Genomic DNA, 22,112 nt, shown 5'->3' on the forward strand with positions numbered 1-22,112 from the left:
CAGGGCATTTCGTGACTTACGGGAGTGACCCCATGGAAACCTCTCCTTGTCTGGGGTTGCAGTATGGGATCAACTAATCTGGGTGGGCTGCTGCAGTGGCAACTGACTGCACCATATGGAAGAGATCTTGGAGACCTCACTGTGTTCCCAGCTGAGATGTGATGAGCTGGAGTAATTCCACCTACTCCACAGGATCAGATCCCGTTTCTGGCTCAAATGCTGTGTCTGTACTAAATCTGCTTGCAGCCAGATTCCTTTCTTTTATACCACAAAATGAATGGAAATTCTTCCCAAGTGAAAAAAAGGAATTTGAAGAATATGCTGAGAAGCAGCCATTGGAATAGAGAGAAAGCATTCAGAAACATTTCTCCTTTGATGATCAAGCAGATAATACCTGTCAGTTATACAAAGGCTTTGTATGTAATCAACACACAAGAGCAGAACCTGAAATTAAAGGTGTGCAGAGGAAACTGGATATAAGGATGGCTTAGAAGGAGCCACAAAGACAAACATTCTGCTATCTTGGACTAATAATAAGTGTTCTGCTTAATATGTTGCTTGCATAGGCTTCTGTTTTGTGAATGGAAACATGTGCAGATGCATCAAAAATATTTTGATAGAGACATAGAAAGAAATTTTTTAATGTTTAAAGTATATTGAATCTCCTATATCAAATGCCACATTAGTAGAATTCTTACATCCAGCTATCAAAAACTGAAAATGTTAAATACTATTATAAAATACGTACTATAAAAATGTCATATATAATATTCATTACACATAAAAAAAGAAATCAGTATGTCTAAGTCAGTTTAATCACAACCATTATAAGGGCTAAAACCTTTTGCAATAAAATCCTAGTAAAATGAAATATTTAGCAGTGCTATATTTTCTCCTTTTTTTTTCCTGCTCTTTCAGTCATCCCATGAGTGATGAGAATTTTTTTTTTAATCAACAGTTAACACCGAATGTGACATCAAACAGCACTTGCGTAGTAACATTCAAACTTAGTTTATCTGTCAAGGAGCAATATGGATGTGTTCAAACATGCTTAGCACCCATATCAAGGGGCATACATTGACTTTCCTCTGTGGAGCATCCAGCCACATACTGCCTGAAAAGATCTGGTACAAACATAGGCTCCACCTTAATTACTGTATGAATTCATTCTTAACTACCAGCGTCACTTCGCTTTCATCCTAATGCTACTGTTGCTTTGTATAAAGATCTCTCTACCTAGAAATTAAAGCTGAAGGATTTTCTTGATGGTGTCATTCCCATTTCAGCTGGAGAAGTTCGGTAAAGCAGTGAATTATGCTGATGCTGCCCTCTCCTTCATCGAGTGCGGGAACGCTATGGAGCGAGATCCATTAGAAGCTAAATCTCCATACACCATGTACTCAGAGACTGTGGAACTCATCAGGTTAATGTCCTTTCTGTGATCATTTTCATCATCTCATTTCAGTCATAATTAGAACCTGCTATGTTTTAAAAAATACCATTTCAACGTATTAATGATTTGTCCAAGGCATCTTCATCTCAGAAGTCATCATAATTAGTTCTTGCCATTTTATTAATGTCATGGAAAATTTATAATTGATGGACACTGCTTTTATAAATTATCCCCTTTAGAGGTTATAATGTGAGTGTTATAATTTGCAATATTCATAAAATTAAAATTGAAATGTAGTGGGTGGAAGTAAAGTATAGTAATTTCACTGTTTGGCAATGACACTTGTCTTTTAAAAGGTGTAGCTTTATAATTCAAAACATTAAAGGGAGTCTATCAGGATTTCTATTACAAACCCTGGTTTTAGAGGTTTATTACTTGGCTCTTAAAAAAAGTAAAAAAGCCAAAACTTGAGACATAGGATCATAGCCAGAGAGGGAGCTTCTGCATGCATTGTATTGACAACAGTATGTTTTTAATGTTAAAGGAATGTGAATCAGGTGAATTAATTTTCATACAGCTTTATAGACTCATAGGCTAGAATATGGATGAAAGACTTGTCTGAATTATTATTTTAAAATCTGCTACGGTTCCTTATAGCTCATAGTGTTGGCTCTGTAGAAATAATGGTCTCCTGAGTAACTAAGGGCTTGTTTGCTTTACTTGAGCAAATTATCAAAGTGAAATCAAGCAGGTTTAAATTTACTTGTAAGTAGAACAACAGGATTTTTCCTCTTCAGTGTGATGTACCTTTGCTTTCCCCAGTGTATTCTGGGAATATCACCATTAGTGTCAGTGTAATTACTGGCAGTTTGCACAAGAGGAAGAAAAGGAGGTAAATCAGGTCCTAAATATTTGGGTTTTAATATGATAACAGTAGTTTTTTAACATGCAGGATTTTAACATGCCAGATTAGCTATTAGAGACTGCCAAAATAATGCATGTTTTACATTTTGAGTAAGTAGGTATTTACATAATAAAATGTATCAAATCTTAAGAAGCTCTTACTCTCAGGTAAATAATGTGCCTGTTAAATATTGGAAAACATGTTTTTCATTCTACACTTCATAAAGAGGAGAAGAAAATCTAAAGACATCACTCGAGAAAAAAATCATGTTCACTCAATGCTTGCAATCCATGTTAAACCCTGGAGAGGGGAGGGCTTAGAAAAGGAGCCTCCTAGCTCTGCTCAGCTGTGCTCAGGCTCGTCCTGCACTCTGACAGCACCACTTCAGTACTGTCCTGAACTGCACAACTGCAGTTGTATGGCAGGGTAAACTGTATCTAAAGAAATATTCTTTAAAGAAGTAAGTGCTTCTTCATATCTTTGTTTTTTAAGAAAACCACATAGCACAGTTGAAAACGTTGCTCCTCTGTCCAGCAGTCTGTCTGTTCAGAGTGCGTGGACATCCAGGAGTCATAACATGTGCACCACTTAAGTCAGAGCATGGCAGCTCCAGGAGCCACTCACAAATGGGCAATACCTGCAGGTCCCCTGCAGTGCTGGTGCTGGATGGAGTCAGCTGAGCGTGTGGCTGCATCTTGGAGTGCCTGGCACTCCTCAGCACACACAGCCCTACTGTCTTGCTGTTCCTGGCACAGTCCTGCTGCAGGCTGTAGATAGACCTTGGCATGGAAGCAGCACCTGAACTGCTTTTGCAACTGCTTTTGGCTATGGAAGAATCTGGAAAACTTTGCTATAGTAGGTGTCCAATATCTAAATAGCTAAAGTCGGATGAGATTAATTGCACCACTTACCACCAAAAGTAGACTTTAACCTACTAACTGTTGCATGCAGCATCTTGTAGATACCAGTGAGCCTGATTTGCCCATTTAATGGCTGTCCGTGGTCAGATGTGGACAAAAAGTGATTGCCCATGTGAGCAGCAGGCTGGTATAGGCTCAGTAACCTCCATGGACAAAGACACAGTTCTTGTGGGCTACAGTGGGTGCTGAATGCACAAACCAAGTATGTGGCTGTACACACACCTTCTCAGTGTGGCTGCTAATAGGGATTTTTACTGTGAGATAACAAACGGAGATTTTTCTCACTTTTACTCCTCCCTTCATTGGAGGCATAGTTTTCCTGTTTTGCATTAGCTGTGTCTGCCCTGAGTATCTGCATCAAACACCTATTTGTGAAAGCAAGTGGAGCATCAAAGAGATTGGGAATATCAGAGATCTGACTGTCAAATGTGTTTCAAGTTAATGGTAATGCTAAAATCCCTGATGTAACACTGAAAATCCCAAGGAGACATATCTTCATGTTTGATCAGATTCATTCAGTATGATTAGAACAACAATAACAAAGAGCAGATGAGATAGGACATGAGGAAGCACATCAGGTGATGTGGTACAGCTGTGAGCTGGGGGCTGATGATGAGGACTGTGGGAGGAAGGCAGAGTGAGAACAGCACAGCCTGCCTGCACTCCATTACCTCCTTGTAAATGAGAACTCATCAAGGCTGCCTGGATACCTTAAAACTTTCTTACGCAACGCTGAACCCTATTACTTATTCTAACACAAGTACCTGTGAAATTGCATTAGGGCTCAGAACAATGATTTTATGCGATGAATTGATTTTCAAGAGACTAAATGCATGGAATGGAGTGCGCTCAGTTAAAGGGAAAAAAGACAGAGGAGGTAGGAATACTCAATCTTTGATCATCCAAATGCTACATAGCAGTAATTAAATAGAGAAGGAACACCAAGTACACAAGACTCATAAATTAATGTACCCAAGAATCAAAAAAACTGTGAACATGACCTTTCTTGTATTTAAAACCGTTTTCTATATAAGATATATTAAAAGCTTTGAAGAAGCATTCATGAGAAGGATTTTGAAGATATTACTCAAGCCCAAAGTATTATATGTAAAACCTTATTATATATTACTTTATGCTCCAGTACATATAGGGCCAAGATCTTACACTTCTGTCCAACACTCATCACAAATGTTTGCAGGACTCAGCCTAGTTGGCTGGATATGATATCATTAATATGCCCAAGAATAGTTGACCTTGTTGGCCCAGAAAATTGGTTGATGATTTACTATAGCCCTCCAGATTTTAAGTGGTGCTTTCCTTGAATTTTACATTGATTTCATTGTTACAGAACACTGTGACCATTAACTGTTGCAGCTGAAGAAGAATACCTATGTGTGGCTCTTACTTTTCAGAGTGTTACTGATATTCTTGGAAACATCTTAACTCAATTTCTTCTCTCCTCACCTTTCTGACAAGGTATGCAATGAGACTCAAGAATTTCACAGGCTCTTCTGCCACAGAAGGGGACAAGAAATTAGCAGTTTTATGGTAAGTCCCTTCGTGACAATGAGAGAAGCTGCTAAAATCTTAAGGAGGACTTTAAAAGTACTGAATTACTTAAGCAGCTTACAGAAGATCATTATTCTTGTTTTCCATTAAACTATTAAAGGATAACTAATGGATTTCTTCAGCAGCTGACTAAACATTTATTCTTCTAATTTATACTCTTATCAAGATGGGATTTTAATGCTTTTGACCACCTTTTTTTTCTTTCTCTATTTGCTTATGTTTCAAAATCTAACCTTAGAACAGAAACTGAAAAATATAGGTCAGCTTTTCTTTTTTTTATATATAGTTTATAGGTTTCATTAAGCAATGGAATTAACATAATCCTTTCCTAATTACCACAGCTACCGATGCTTATCACTTCTCTACTTGAGAATGTTTAAACTAAAGAAGGACCATGCTATGAAGTACTCCAGATCTCTGATGGAATATTTTAAGGTAATCTTCATTCTGTTTAATTTATTGATACGAAATGAAATTCATACCAGCACTGAGAGCTCTCATAAGTATAACTGCGTGACTTAAAAGTCCCCCATTTAACCTGTCCCCTGGGAAATGCAGGCAGGATGGCTGCCAGGGAGTGAGGAAAGAAGTGATTTGGGGGATTTTTGGATTAGTCACTTGATTCAAAGGACCATACTCAGTAATTCTACTAAAATAACATTATTCTCAACACTGTGTAATGTTTATGCAAGTTTCTACAAAGGACCCTGATTCTTTCAGATTTTGAATGTGCAAGTGATTATGAACTGACCCCCAGTGAACCATAATGAAGCAATTATTTGGGTTGTAGTTAGTTAAATTTAGATTTTCAACTCATTGAGATTTGCTGAAGCTTATTGCAGACTCAGAAATTATTCCTTTTATTCTTGTGGAACTTCAAATCGCCTTATCAACATCTTGAAGGTTTGCCTTTACCTTAAATCGAGCAGAGATATGTTGATTGTCATGACCTGGGAATGTTTTGTTTTGCCTTGTCCAGTGCTGTTTGCCCAGTGTAAGAATGACAAATCCTCACTGTTCCTAGATTAAGAGAGAAGTAGAATCTTTATTCAGCTCTGTCAAGTTTCTGATATTTATATTTTACTGGTTAATGCTGTTTGAAGCACACATTAATTCTTGTACTTTATTACTACATATTATTCTATAATTATGTAATTATACTGGCTTGTCAGACCATCAGTCTCTTTTTTTTTGTTGGTGTTTTCAGCCTCTGTGAATTTGTTCTAGGCTTTGACATATTGGTACTGCAAACCAGTGAAGCCTCTTGCACTGCAGTTTTAATATTTTTATGTAAATGGTGATAAAATCGTCCTTCTGCTGTAAAACTCTAGTGCTGTCATGCTAGCAACCATAGTCCTGACTTCCCATGTGTCCTCTGTGTATCTCTGCAACTTCAGTAATGTTACTCCTGATCCTGTGCTTGAGTGGAGGCTCTCTTGCTGCCCTTAGGAGTATCTCTGTTGTGCTCACAGTTTTCAGTCAGGGATTCGCACGACAAATGAAATTTGAACTAGGCACACTTATAATCTTAGCATTTTCATGAAATGTATTCCATCCCCTTCAGATTTTACCCAGGATAAATGCAGATTGTCTCCTAAAATATAGGATTATTAGGCATATAGTTTGGTAAACTTTTTCTGAAGAAAGTAATGATTTCTTAAAAAAAGAAAAGGGGGGATGAGGGGATGGCCAGGGGAGATTGTCTTGCCTTAAAGCCACTTTAAATTCTCTACCTGTGCAAATAGGTGCAATGAGGAACATATTACTACTCCCAGCATAAAAGCACTTTACTGCATCCATACAGCGTAAATGTCTTTTAATGTAAATTAAAATAAGAAAAAAATTAGAATGTAATAAAACAGACAAATCAGGAATTCTGGTTTTAGGCATCCAGTTGAAGCTGAGTATTTGGGCTAATGTTACAGTGTGTGTGCTATGGGCACTGTAACTCATTTGCTAGAAGTAGTATTTGAGTGTCTACAGATTATATGTTCAGGATATTTTTGCAATAAAAGCACAGGAGGAGAAAAGAAAAGAGTGGGAGCTATTAACTACGTGTTAGTTCTGTATTGCTGCACCATGTTCTTGGTGTTCACTAGCAAGAATCTGTAATACAAATGAAACAGATTAGCTGTTTGAATGGAGTTGATATTCAAAATTTTGCGCAACTTTAACTGCGAAAAGCAGCTCTGTTTACAGCAGAGCTGGAGAGGAATTTTTTGGCTAAGTTGTTTTTCATACTTTTCCTCACAAATGCCACTTTGTCCAAATTGAAACCGTTTGTGGACTGAACTGCTTCTGATTAATTTCCAGTTAAATGTTTCAAATTTATATTTTTGACATTTCAAAACAGAAAATAACCATTTAGTCATAAAAGTAATTTTGAAGTTTAGAGGCAACTTGGAGTAAAATGTAACTAAAGTGATACATTTTTAAAATTGAAATCAAACTTTTCAAGATTAGCAAAAGTGACATCCTGTGATATATTTCCCCTAAAGGTTTGAGGAAAATTTGTGTGTTTTTGAAAATGTGTTGTCAATAGTCATTGAAATATTTTTGCTAAATATTTTCATTATCAAATAGCTACCTCCAATTGAGATCTAGTCTTAATCTTGACAGACCTGTAATTTGTCCCCAGATAGTGTCAGGAACAATTCCCAAACACATAGAAACTAACAGCAAAGCTTCTGCTTCATCCTTGAAAACTTTACAGGCCAGTTCAGGATCTCCCTTCTTCCTACGTATGAGTAGGTGGCAAAAATATGCACAAAAATATACCAAAATATGCTCTGTGCTGCAAAACACTCCATCTCATACTCACATCTTCAGTGAAATGCAGTGACACTGTGCAGGAACGCACAGGCCAGGCCAGTGCCATATTTTCTGCTTTGGTCAGTACTGTTGGGCTGTTAGCTGTGTTTGAGAAGTCAAGGGTAGGCTCTGTGCTCCACTGAATCTCTGTGACTCCCATGCAAAATAGGGATTACAGTATCCACATGAGTCTTGTAATAATGATGATAATACTTTGCAGAGAACTTGTAAAATTTGATTGTATTTTCACTGTGCGTGCTGACTTCTTAGCAAGGGAACTGAGTGATTGTTTTCAGAGAGTACACATAGATAGCCTCAGCCCTGATACTACCACTTGGTATGGAAACTAAGTAAGATGCCACTCAGTCTGAGCAAGACTGGAAAAACCTGGGCTTTATTGTTGCTCGGCAATCTTTTTGTACAGGGTTTTACAAGGTGCTACACAGACGTGAAAAGCAGAATGAGTAAGCAGGTAAGGAAAGTCAATTTGTGCAACTAAAATACATAAAAACAAGAACGTTCAAGCAGATCTTTACTAGAATTTTTATTTATACTACTATCTGAATCCCAAGCCACCTTACCTAACAGCTTGGGAGGGATTAATTTCATTAAGGCATCAAGCCAAATTCTTTTTGTTTCTTGCTAAATACTGAAGGTCCCCCTAAAGATAAGCAGTCATTTGCACTCTGAACAACTTGCTTTGTAGGATAATTTTCAGTGGTAATTAAACCACTTCTTTGTGACCTCCATCTGCTTTTACTGAAATTTATTCCCTCTTTCATCAAGTGACTTTCATGCTACTGGCTGGAACCTACCAATCATCCAGCAGCCACTTAATTATGGGACCAATGTGCAGAGCTGTCCTGCTACATGCACTGTAGCTCTTGCAATGAAAATGGGCAGTGTTGAGCCTTGTGTCATCAGTATTCATGTACTTGCCTCACCTATATTTACATTTTGGTTTTGTACTTACAGAACTCTTCAAAAGCCTCACAGGCCCCCTCACCTTGGGGCGGCAATGGAAAGTGAGTATTTGCTGCTGTTTGGGAACAAGTGGTTCCAAGAGGGGGGAAAATGCTTTTGTGCCTCTAAAGTCAAAGGGCAGGCCATGGATCAGTGTTTGGGGGGCTACAGGTATGTTTTCAATACGTATCAGGTAGAAAATGTTCTTCTCAGCAACAGAATTGATCGTACAGCCTTGGGCTTGTTGGTGCGAGGGGCTCCCACTGGACTAGATCAGGTACCCATGTGATCCATGCAGAGTGGGTGGTAAGGAAGAGCTGAAACACACCTTCATCTGTGCAAAACCCCCTTAAGCTTAAAATCAGGCACGGTGGGTCTGTGCTGAATTCTGTGACAGTTTGCTTCTCAAGCCAAATGAAGGCCATAAAAATATCTGTTAATTAGCTAGCAAGTACCATGTCATTTTAGGAAGCCAAAGTAAAGTTAACAACCTTCATTGCAATGATTTTTCAATAATTCGTTCAGCAATGAAAGACCAATGAATATTTCACTGATATATGGTAAGTGCTGTTTAATAAAACTGAAGGCATAATAGTGGAAAAAATGTGAATGCACTTAGCCAATTATCAGTGGGTTTATACTAACGTTAAAACACCCTCACCTCAGCTATGAAGTCAGGGTGATGCAGTTATGATTTGCTGTTCAGTGGAGGTGCATTGCTGCTGCACCTTGCCTTTATCTTTCAGTGTTGCCACCTGACACACATTTCTCCTGCTCCTTTCACCTCACCACACATTCAGATGCAGGTAAAACAGACAAAGGACTTCGCCTTTCTTTCCACTTTTATTTGAGTAGGCTAAATTCTAGGTGAAAATTATTATTGTTAATGATCTCTTTCTGGTAGTTCAGAAGAAGAAATTACTATTAGCCCTGCCAAGGAAACAAAGTAATAAAACTGTAGAAGGGATTGAAGCTCAGCACACAAAGGACTGAAGTTTTCAAACAGACTTTTTCTCGATCAGTGCAAAACCAAAAATTCCAACATTTTGCTTAAAGGAAAATATTGTCTTAGATAATTCAAAATATTTCAGGGTGTACATATATATATGCACACACCCCAAGTACACAAAGTTATTTCAAAAATGTGTGTATAGAGATATTTAAGTATAGATTATAACACAAACTAAAGTGATGAAATAAAAAGTCTCTTTAAATAAAAACTTAAAAGATATTTTAAAACTGGAAAAGCAACTGCTAAATTGAATTATTCATTATGTGCCAGTTTTTCAAGGCTTTTAGATGTCAGTGAAACCTTGTATTGCAATAAAAATACATAAATGTTTACATACAGTTTTAGTGACAAAATAGACCACTGGAGCATTGCATCTCTTTTGTGCCTTAAGGAAGTGGCTTACACATAAACATTTCATGGAGCAGAAGTTATCCTTTTATTCCTGTCCTATAATAGACCCCTATGAAGTATGTGCTCTGCAGGTGATGACATCTCCCTCACTATTTTAAGGAGCTATTAGGTGTCCAGGATTTAGAATAAGTGGGTTTTGACTGGAGGAGAAAATTCTCGTCTGGCCACAAAGTAGGCAGCAGAAACCCAGCCTTCAGGTCAGCATCACTTCTAACATAACACCCAGCTGATCAGTCTCTTCCCACTAACTTTGGAGATAAGGAAGTAAAGCTCTGAAAGTGCACATCTCTGTCTTTTATTCAGGAAAGGAAGTACTTGACATGTAAGGATAACTGACTATGACAAGGCCTTGTTATAACAGCGTTATTGTGACATCTGTGACCCAACACACAAAGACCACAGTCTACACTCAGGTCTTCTGTCCCCTCTGTCTGGAGTCTCAGAAGAAAAGCTCTCCAGCTGTCTCAGAATTGCCCTATATCTCAGGTGTCTCCTGGTGGCCCCAAGGTTTGTCACAGGCCTGGTGCTGCCACTGGCAGCATGTGCCCTGCCTTCCTCAGGGCTACTTGCTCTACAGTTTCCTTATTCCCCTGCGACTTTGGAGCAGATGGGAAGATAATTCACACACCACATAGAGAGGCAAAACATTATCAGGGTATGGCACCACTGGATATGGAGCAGCAGCCTGGTTCAGAATGGGGAGACAGTAGGGTAATCTCAGATTTATTTTTTTTTAATAAAGCAAAACTTATCCATTGCCATGAAGTGTAGTCTGCTCGGGATCACAAACCATCTCAGCTTGGCTTACTGGAATTTCTGCCTATTCTTATTTGAAAGGGTTGTGAACCTCTACAAAGTTGGCCTGGGTTCCAGGCTGGCAATGAAACAAATTTTCCCTGGTTTCATTACAGAAATGTTTCCCACCTCTAGCGACAGAAAGCACAAAATACAGAGATTTAGTAGACTCACCGCAGTAATAATGGCTGTGCACAACAGGGTAAATCCAATGAACAATGTGCTTTATTTGGCAAAAGTGCGTCAGCTGGTTGTAAGTGGCTCTAACAAAATACTCTTGGTCTCCTCAGATACTTATCATTTTTAACTGCTCCCAGACCTAATCTAGTATAGTTCAGCTCCTCTGTACATTAAAGACACTGTGGTGTGTCAGGTTACCAAGATGTTTTGAGACTGAAAAATAAAAAGATTCACTCATTAGGATGTGCTTAAACTCTACCACATAAGCTGAATAAAAGGCTGCTAGCTGTCAAATTGATGTGGTCTCTAGCTCTGGAAAAAGAATGTATCACAGCAGCCTGTTGTTGAGCACAGGTAATAGTGGGGGCACTGCTGAAAATCTGCAGCAAAAGCTGTTACAATCAATGCCTTTCAGCCCAAGGCTGTGCTATGGTGGCAGTCTGTCCTGCAGCACCTGCAAGGTACCAGATCTGTGCCCATGCAGGACCATTGACAGTAACTTGTAAAGCCAAGAGCACAAGCCCTTCTATCCTGGGCTGTGGTTCAGACCCATAATGAGTCTGAGTGAGCACAGCATGAGGCATCTGCAGCCACCTGCCAAGAGAGGGGTTGCAACATCCCTGTCGTGGAGAGTTTTGGTGTCTTTGCTTCATGCAGAGAGTGCCAGGAGTGTCTTGGTCCTGCATCTGAAGTGTATTCCACAGCAAATAGAATGCTTTTGTTTAAGTAAGTGGTTCCAAATGGATGGAGTTACATCCAGCTGGGGACGGTCACCAGTGGTGTTCCCCAGGGCTCAGTACTGGAGCCAGTCCTGTTTCTTATCTGTAGCAATGATCTGGATGAGGGAATCGAGGGCTCTCTCAGTCAGTTTGCAGATGACACCAAGCTTGGTGGGAGTGTTGATCTGCTAAAGGGTAGCTCTTGTTGCTTCTCTCAAGTAACAAGCGATAGGACAAGAGGAAGTGGCCTCAAGTTGCACCAGGGGAGGATTAGATTGGAGATTAGTAATCATTTATTCACCAAAAGGTTTGTGAAACACTGGGACAGGCTGCCCAGGGAAGTGAAGTCACCATGCCTGGAGGTATTTAAAAGAGGTGTGGATGTGGCACTTGAGGACTTGGGTTAGTGGTGGGATTGGCAGTGCTGGGTTAATGGTTGAACTCAATGATCTTAGAGGTATTTTGCAACCTGAACAATTCTATGACTCCATAAATTTTGAAATAGAATAGCTGTTTTGTGAGCATTGACTGCTGCACAGCTCTAAACAAGGGCTTGCTGTGCTGACCACTGCATTGCCTGCAGCCAGCAGGTGATTCCTAATTGCTGGTGCTAGAATTAAAGGAAAATCTATATTAGAACATTAGTACTGCACTAAGTAGGTAACTTAAAACACTTTTCTGTACAGAACTGTGCGGGTGAACTGTAGGCAATTAGAACAAATCTCCATAGCCTTAAAGAATCCTATAGAGATATTCATAATCCTACAGTACCCTCAGGTCCTAATACTGCTCTGCAGGGTGCTTTTAAGACTTGCTCTTTACTTATTGTGGTGACTGGTTTTGGAGCAAACTGTCATTGTGGTTTCCACAAAATTCTTTGATAATAAGCCAATATTGCACATTGAGTGTTTTCTAACTGCCATTGCAGCTTCTGGCAGCAGGTAGAAAAATCATTACAGCTATGAGATGCCTCTTTCTCTGAAAGATTGCTCTATTTTTATGATAGATTTTTTTTTAATAACAGGTTCATTTAAAGGGAGAATTAAATCGCTATTTATTTTCAATCATTCCCAGTTTATAAGCTCTCCTTTCTCATGAAATCAAGAGATACCACTGCACATTCTCCCCTGACTGGGGTGCAGAGTTACCTTTTCAAGTGTATTTAGGATGGCAGTGAAGTGGGCTGTGTGAGGGGAACTCACTCTCCCTTTACCTCTCACAGGAGCACAGAAACACCATCGCCCATGTCCCTGAGCCCGTCCCCCGTCAGCTCTGCTGGAATCAGCACGGGCACCGCCAGCTCCTCCTCAGCAGGGACCATCACCATCCCTCAGCGCATCCACCACATGGCTGCCAGCCACGTCAACATCACCAACAACGTCCTGCGGAGCTACGAGCACTGGGACATGGCTGACAAGCTGACTAAGGAGAACAAAGGTGCCCCACTCCACTTTTTCTTTGTTCCCTTTGGCTTATCAGCTTTAGTTTTCTCTCTGTTCTCTGGATTTGGACCCAGAACCACCGCATCTAAGAGCACAACTGTGACAGCTTGAGCAAACAGACCAAATCTGCTTGCTGGTCGCTGTAGCCAATGCTTATCTTCTCTTGTCAAGCACAGAGGGGGATGTGTAACACACGCTGAACATGGGGTTATCAGAGCAGCTGGCAAATAATTTAGCGAACATGAGCCCCAAGTGATGAGAGCTTTTGAGTCTGCAAATTCGTTCACAGTTTCAGCCTCTCGTAGAGCACTGAGGTTATTTTAAGACTGCTCTGTCGATGGGTTTAAGACTATTAAAATGCTAGCTGGGATAATAACCAAACATTAGATGTTATGTTTATGCAGTGAGTCCGATTTGGAGATGTCCACTGAAAGCCATGACCTTGACTCTCCTATGGTTGGATTGCAAATCTCCTTGTTGATTCCTAATAACAAAATGTAAGTCTTTACATAGTCGTTTCAGAGGAGTTTTGGCAAGCAGTTTTTGGCTGGGTTATATCTAGTATAGTGGAGTGGCTGAGATATAACTAAAGGACAAATTTGGCCTATTGTTTGCCAACTGTGAACTTCCCCATGATAATGTAATTATTCAGATTCCAGCTTTGGGCTTACACAAATCACTGAGAAAGCTTTCTTTGACACTAGAGGTACAGAGCCTAACTGGGAAATATTCTCGTCATGAGTTGGCTCATTCTCTTAAATTATAGTGAGATTTCAGATGGCTGACTTGTCCTGACAAATGTGCTTGCTGTATGCAGTTTGATCTTACTCCCATTAATGTCAGTGGCAAATTTCCACTGATTTAGAGAAACTGAGCTTTAGATTTATAGAGTTTTATGTCTGAATGGTGGGTCATAATGATCTATCCCTGGATGAGGAACAATAATAGAAGTTCTGTCCAGTCCTCCCCACTGCTTCTTGTCTTTGTTCACATTGATTAATTTAGTAGCAGTGCAGTCACTTTGGATTTTTTCCATAGCTGTATCCATTTTCACAAAATGTGAAAGCGATTCCCTGTCAAATGTACTGCAGAACGTTACAGAGGGAATGCAGAAGGATGCCCTGATAGGAGAAAGAGATGGCAATAATCTTGTAATTAGCCCTGTGTGTTGTGGAGTTGTTAAATGTTCTACTTGGTATTGAATCAAAATAGCTCAGGCATTCAGCCAGCAGACAGAAAATGTACCCAGCCACTGCGTTTATCTGTCCTAGAGCTGGATGAGAAAAGACCTGCTGACTCTCTTTCTGCATTTCCCTCCCTACATTCTTCTTTGTTCTCATTTTGATTTACGATCAATTAAACCCAATTCTGCAAAGCCATATAGGAATACTCTTTATTCAGATGAGCAGTCCCTTTGACTTTAGTGGGACTGGATGCATGAATGAGGGTTTCTCAAATGAGCAAGATGTCTAGGGTTGTGCCCTGTTCTTTCATATCTTGTTTCACAAACCACAGACGTGTTGCAGGGAATGGAAAGTTCATGTTACTTCAAATTTCATTTAAGTATTATAAACCATTGGAGAGAGATCAGAATTTCATACATACTATAGTGTGTCTGTCTTTACATTTTCTCTGCAAACATATCTCATTTCTAATTAAATAGTTGATTTAAAGTTGCATGCTTAAACAGAATTAAACTGCAATTTGAAAAATTCATAGTGTAACACAAAAGTATGTAAGAACTGCTGTGGTATTCTGCAGGGCTTCGTCATATCACACGATGGATTCTGTTTACAGAAGGATGTATTTAAGACAATTTGACGTGAGAAATGTTGCAGTTTCATGAAACCTAGATATAATTGTTTTAGTAGATTTTATCTGCACCTCTGAAATAATTCAAAGCACCTAAATCTTGCTGGCTAGGACAGAACTCCTCACTTTCCCCATAGTGATTTCTAGTCCACCTTTGCCAGCTGGACTGGCTGTCACAGTGCCCAAGCTCTGGTATGCTGGTGTGTGGCCTGTGGCTTCAAAAATGACCCATGATAACAAACAGGATAGTGCAAACCCCAGAGTATGCTGTGAGTCCCAGGTAGAGGACAGATCTCTTGGCCTCTCTCTCAACGGCTTGGGCAATCTGTTCATTTTTAATAATGAGATTTTTCTTTCCTCCTCTTCAAATAAGAATTATCTCAAAACCAACCAAACAAACCCACAAAGAAACCATGATTAAGATAAAAATTAATTTCCTTAAAATAAACAGATCCAGTCACTTTTGGGGTTTTTCTTGTGGTCAGCTGTCATTGTGTTTGTTGTCTTCTGATTCACAGGGTGTGTCTTGCCCAATATGTCCCTGATGAGCTAATAGGGATGGGTATAAAAATGTGGCCTAATAGCCTTTACCTCTGGGTCTTACTGCTGTCATGGATGTTTCTTAGGTCATGTCCATGCAGTCACAAGAGATTTCTTTCACGTTGTAGGAGCTGTGCAGCCTTCCCTTGTCCATGGCTGTCAGCTTAGGTTTTGTGCTCTTCTAAGTATGCCTGCATGCTCTCAGTTTGGACTTGACTCATGTCCAGCTGGCTCAGAGCAGGAGACAGAAGCCTTTCTTTGTCAGCCTGACAAAAGATGTGCCATTAAAATAAAAATGCATAGCAAGAGGGAGAACAGCAGAACTGTGACCCGCCAAGCTGATCTGGTTTCAAAAGGAAAGCGGGAACATACTGCCCGGTACTTCTGGTGGAATTTCCCCTGGTTGGTAGAGTTGAAACTGTGTGGGAGAACAGACAGAGTTTGTCATATATCTGCATCTGTAGTGGACCAGACTAAATTGCAGACTCCCATGGCCAGACTGCCCATGGGCTGGTTTGTGTTGAACTGCCTAGTGTGGTGGTGTTCACCATTTATAACATAAAACTCTCAGCTGACTTTACAAGATCAGATCATTTTTTAGGCTTCCAAAGATAGAAGCACTTTCTTCTCAGTAGAAAACTATCAGCTCAGTAGTGAGCAAGACCTGTTCTCTCATGCATAAATTTATAAGTGGCTTCAGTGCTTGTAGCTAACGTCAAGAAACGTTAAACCGAAATTAGACTTTAAGGTGAATTCTCAGTGTTTAAAGCAATTATTATTTATTTGAGCCTAGAATGAGATCTCTAGAATGCAAGCAAGATAGTGCATTATTTCACTTCTAAATGTATTGATTTTACACTGGTGGAGGGAAATAAAAGACAGAGGAAGGAAGATTAAAAGTAGCTGCTGGCTGCAGCATCTGAACGGCTCTGGTGCTAGCCCTGAGCTCTCATTATGCTTGCCTCCAGCCAAATCACTTTGTGCTCTGATACTGCTGTAGCTCCCAAGCTGACCAGGGTCAGGCTGTCAATACTTGGATAGAAGACCTCAAAGCAGCACTTACTCGCTGAAGAAAGTACTGATAATGATTTTTGTAGGCAGCATCTGCTCTCCGAACTGCAGCCAATAGTGTTAGCTGGCTGAGTGCCGCACACAGGATTTTAGACAGGGTGAGAGTGTAAGGGCTCAGCCACTGTTATTGTGATTGCTGGTTCTTATCTGAGCTCTGAGGGGCTTTAACTGAGAGTGGGCTCCCACTTGCCTAAATATAGTATAAGTGTTGTGTATGTGTGAATGACTGTGCCCCAGCAAGCATAAAGACAAGCTGTGGGAGAATAGAGGACACAATTCAGTTCTCCATTGACAGCAATTAGGAAAGGTCTGTTGGCCCTAACAGGATTAGTCTTTCACCCAGAGAGCATCTAACACATGACATAAAGTAAACTGGTGTGTTTCTTCCTAACTGTGGCTCTCTGTTTAGTGACCTCCTGTTAACCCTTCCCAGCACAGAATCCCAGTTTTGGGATTCTTCCCCCTTATAGGTTCCCATCTCCTAGATGCTATTTTCCTGCTGGTCCCTCTCTCCTCTTCCTTCTCTCCTCCCATCCTACATATATCCTCTGGGGCTTGCAGCTGCAGCGGGATGAGCAGAGGGCCAAAATTGCTGCAATTTCAGTAACAGAAATTGGAGGGTGGGGAAAAGAACAAGCAAGGACTTCTGCAAGATCCAGACTAGCCCTTCATGCCCAGGAGAGGGTATACAGCATGGAAAAGGAAATGGTACATTTTATTGTCAGCTGTTTAAACCATGCAGTCAACAAGCTAATCTCAAAAAACTGACAGTGCAGATCATCAGAGTCAAAGGAAGACTATTGGCAATCACTCACACCATGTTGTGGTGGATTCCCAGCATGGATACTCTAATTTGGTCTGTTTAAATATATTGTTGCCTTAGTTTAAATTCTTTCCTACTGACCATGTGCTCATGTGCATAACTGTCTTGAGAACTCATTAATTGCATTGCCGCTACTGAGTGGGAAATCATGGTAATACCTATTTCTGTACCATTGCCTGAAACAATTGCTTCTGTTTCTTGTGTATTGCAGAATTCTTCGTAGACCTGGACTCAGTGATGGGACCCTTAACACAACACAGCAGTATGACCAATCTGGTTCGTTATGTTCGCCAAGGACTCCACTGGCTCCGCATTGAGGCTCATTTGTTGTAGTGACTGCTGCCCTGTTCATAACATCCCCATTCTTCTACCTCTACCAGCGCAGAGACGATCACTGGTGGAACTCCACTCATTTTTGGAAGTTTATTCATGTAACTTCATTTTTATTGCCTTTTTTAATATCCTATCTATTGGAAGTAGAAGTCACCATAAATGAAACTTATGACTCAAGAGCAGTATGTGTTGTACCATCTAATCATTTTCGACAATTTTCTATGCCTTGTGTCTCCTGGATCCTGCCATCCTTATGTGCTTTATGGAACGGTACATTCCCTGCAGTATTGTTTTAAGTCCATGCTGCCTTCAAGTGAAAACAAAAAAGCACTTTGAGAAGATATGGATTCCTGAGAAATAGTACAAAGCGTCTTAAATATTTGAGGGTATATATGAGAAGCCCCTTCTGAAATAAATTAGTAGAATTTATAGCTATCCATTCAAAATCATGTTCTGAACCTGAACCAAGATTTTCGACGCTTAATTCTGGCATCATTACCTGACTCAGTACATTCCTAAGATTTCATACTTCCTATAGGTTTAATCTCTAAAAGAGAACATTGAATATCTTACAGGTACATAATGTAAGATCACCAAAGGTGTTAAGAGGTGAAAGGTTGAAGGAATGCCTCATTAAAGAATGATGACACACTATGCAATGAGGTTTTGATATTCCATTCTTCCTGTTTATTGTTGGCTTAATAATTTCAGTAGGCAGCAGAATTTATTGCAGTTTTTAGGCAGTTTCAAAATATTAGCTTTCTTAGTCTTATCTACCATTCCTATACTAAATCTGTGAGTTTCTTTCCATTTTACTATTTAGTCTCAAACAAATACTCATCCAAGATTTTTCTTCATCGAACAATCTCTCCTTGCATAGTGACTCAGTGAAAGCAGATTTTAACAGGACTGCTGCACTCTAAGCATTGATATTGTATGTAAAAGTCCATTAATAAGTGTATGCAGATTCTTCATGAAACTATCTAGAAGTTTAACTAACCAGCTACTGTTGAAACATTATAATTCCATGTGGCATCAATTTTCACCTGTTTTGTTCATTTCAGAGCATTAGAAACAAACAGTATTATCTTGCTATCTTGAAAACAATGTCAAATTAAATAAAATCACCAGATTTACCCAAAAGCAATATAACATTTGTTTAATAATGGCCATGAATACTTCAGTCAGATTACCTATTTTCCAAGCTCTGCATCTGTTTACCCATGCTGTCATGTTTTGGACCATTCCTCTAATGCGTGAATAATAATGAGACAATTCAGATAGAATTTCAAAGCAATTGTGAATAAATTGCACCATTTCACATTTGCTCTTTCCTTTTTTTTTCCCCCTGTTATAAACTGCACTGCTCTTCTGGTGCCACTGCAAGAAGCGCTGGTGCATGAAACAAAACAAAATGAATTTATATCAATAATTCACAACACTTTAAATGGTCTCATCTCATTCTTGATATAACGCCTGCATACCTTACTGAACTGTAAATTCCACTTCTATAAACAGAAAATGCTCATAGCAATGTAAATATTATTCTGTCTCATCTCATTGAAATAATACAATATGTGTATTAAATGCCACCCCGATATTAGTTAATTGCAATTACCTTCTGCTATATAAACCTGTATATCCTTTAATCTGGTGAGTTATTGGATTCTACTCTCTGGATTGTGACCAGATAAATAGGACAAATTTGCATTCAAAAGGTTCAGACTGTTATGATTTTTAGAGCAGGCCTTGGATATTTGCAATAAGAGCAGTATAAGGACTCTGCCCAATGCACATTTAGGACAAACATTTCTGTAGCTGTTGTATATTAGCTCCCTGTAGTCCTACCTTTTCTTAAAAATCAATAATTCCTAATGTTTTGTTCCACAAGAATGTATTGTAAACGTAGCCAACGTGCGTCATTAGAGAAATCATCCAGTTTAGGGTTTTCTGCAAAGGACATTTGCAGAACATGCACATCCTGTATTATCTGCACATTCCTGTTCCTGAAGTGGTCGATACACCCTTATCTGTTCTCTGAGGGTTTCGGTAACATGGCTGAAACCTGAATCTGACAGCATTTGCCACACTGATCTGGCCCAGTACCTAATGAATAAAACCACAACAGTGAGAACTATTCAGAAATGTAGATGAAAGGTGGTTGTTGTTGGGTTTTTTTAAAAAAAACCCTGAACACTTGAAATAATTTTTTGACAGGTTGTGTACTTGAGATGAAGTAGTGTTGGGCTGGTTTTGTCATAAGCCAGAGTTTTCCATTCTTTTTACAAGTAACTTTTTAGTCTAATAAAATGCATTGTCATCACTTGTTCCTTTAATGCAGCTTGAAATCCTAGACTTCCTTGCATTTACAATGGATAGCTATGTCTGGAAAGACAGTCTTCAGACACAAGACTGTTCAGAGTTAGTGCAGTCACTCAGTGAAGACAATGCATTATCTTTCCGCTGTTGCTTGTAGTAAACAGGCTTCTATTACTAAATTTACCCCATGCTCACAATCTTTTGCTTAAACAGCTTAAGGAATTAGCCCACCTGATTTTGTATCCTGTGACTTAGGTTGAAATGTAGGCTGAATCAATGGCATGATTATAATAAGTCCAGCAGTCAAGTCTAGGATCACAAGCCAACTTACTATTTAGCAGTCTTGTTTCAAAAGCGGCTTAGAAACAAATTAAATATGGAGAGTGAATTACCGTCTTATCCCTGGGGATGATGCTTCTTTTGGGTTAGTTATTAAGGATTATTGCACTTTTACAGGCACTATATTCATCTCATTTCAATTGCCAACATGTCATCTTTGTGGAATCATTTTACCCCTTAAAATATTACTTCCAGCAGAGTTAATCAAATGAGGTTGGTTGTTTGTTTCAATCCATGGGGAAGCAGCATGTTTGTGCTTGGGCATTTGCTATGTCTGCACTTAACACTGCCCAATTCAGGCTTTCAAACTCATGAACCAAGCACCAAAAAATGACAAGATTGGCTTAAAATTGTGGGTTGTTTTTTTTAAAAAAAGAATAAACTCTTTGGTTCTTGTATTGCCTTCTGGATACTGAGCTTTGAGACTGATTTCACAACACTTTTTCAGGCGTTTGCCAAGCATGCTGGGGACCAGAGATTACACATTTGTTTTTACTAATGATATTCTGGGAGTCTTGATTTCTGCAGCTGGGATCTAAGAAGGACACCAAGCTTCATGAAAGATTTCCAGAACTGACAAGACTGTCATTTGTGACTCATGCTTGAGGAGGTTTGGAGCAATATCAGTAGTTCAGCAGTGAAGGGAGCCGGCCAGTAAAGGCTAAACACAAGCATTTGGGGAGCTGCGTGGTCTGAGATCCAAGGGCAACAAAGTCCTAAGTGCTCAAGCAAGGCATTTACATAGCACTTAACCTCCATGTCAAGAGCAGCAGGTCTTAAGTATTTGACAATGTGCAGGCAGAATATCTTGCTCCAAGTGCAGTGCCTCAAGCCATGTGATGTGTGTTGGGTCCTCAAGAGCAGGGATTGGCAGGAAGGCCTTTTTGCTGATACTGCTGGTGGCAACTTTCACAACTTGCTTCTTATAGCTTAGTTTCACTTTTGCTTACATGGTCTTTGACTTTTAATTATCTAAGTAATAATAATAATTCTCTGTGAATATATTGCCTCATTTATAAATAATCTCCTTTGAAAGAAAGGAACAGGTCTGTTGATAGCCATGTGGGCTTTTTAAAAAAATAAGATTGAGATTGTCATTCTTCCTAAAGAAGCAAAATCTGAGAATTGTATTTGAGCCTTAATTTCCATGCTTTTTTTGATTACACAGATTCTATTATCTTCTTCCATCATAACAGTTTAGATTCACTGATGTTTTTAGGCACTTTGGAAGAAACATTGTGTTTTATCAGCATTTAATGCTGTCTAAATCCAGTTACTAGTTTTGATAGTACAACTTAAGAGATGGCAAGAATGGGTCTGGTAAGAATTCTGACTTAAGTACTAACAGACTGCTTGAAGTTCTGGAGAAACTCCACAACACACAGCATTGAAACAAGCGTGTGTGTGTGTGTGTGTGTGTGTGTGTGTGTGTGTGTGTGTGTGTGTGCACATATATAAGGATTTCGATGTGGATTTGCAACAGAAAGTCCTTGCTCATTACATCATAGCACAGGAAAAAAGATACGATAGCTGTAAACAGAAAACACTCTTACAAATACTGGTGGTAGCAGCATTGTTCAGGTGTTCTCTGTCGTTTCTGTATAGTCCTGTTTGCATCTACCTTCTCTTGTAGGCAATGAAGGTATGACAGAAAGTAGCAACAACTCTGTCATCTTGGTCCTGTGGTGGCTGAAGTCAGTGTCCAAACTGAATGTGCTGTCAATGTATTGTTTTTCAGGTTAGCTCATTTGCCGTA

At 39.5% G+C, this 22,112-nt stretch overlaps 1 protein-coding gene across 1 annotated transcript in view; it reads left to right on the forward strand.

Annotated features, from left to right (window-relative positions):
* Positions 1–8,626, forward strand: part of AFF2 (AF4/FMR2 family, member 2) — a gene marked incomplete at its 5' end in the record, with an annotated part of 117,311 nt that extends 108,685 nt beyond the window's left edge. The window contains 4 exons of the mRNA XM_009071872.1: positions 1,287–1,423; positions 4,694–4,765; positions 5,128–5,221; positions 8,573–8,626. Coding sequence (XP_009070120.1) covers positions 1,287–1,423; positions 4,694–4,765; positions 5,128–5,221; positions 8,573–8,626 — 357 coding nt within the window. The remainder of the gene's footprint in view (positions 1–1,286; positions 1,424–4,693; positions 4,766–5,127; positions 5,222–8,572) is intronic.
* Between the last annotated feature and the right edge of the window lie 13,486 nt (positions 8,627–22,112).

Source organism: Acanthisitta chloris, unplaced genomic scaffold, assembly GCF_000695815.1.
Source record: "Acanthisitta chloris isolate BGI_N310 unplaced genomic scaffold, ASM69581v1 scaffold21943, whole genome shotgun sequence".
Lineage (NCBI taxonomy): Eukaryota > Metazoa > Chordata > Aves > Passeriformes > Acanthisittidae > Acanthisitta > Acanthisitta chloris.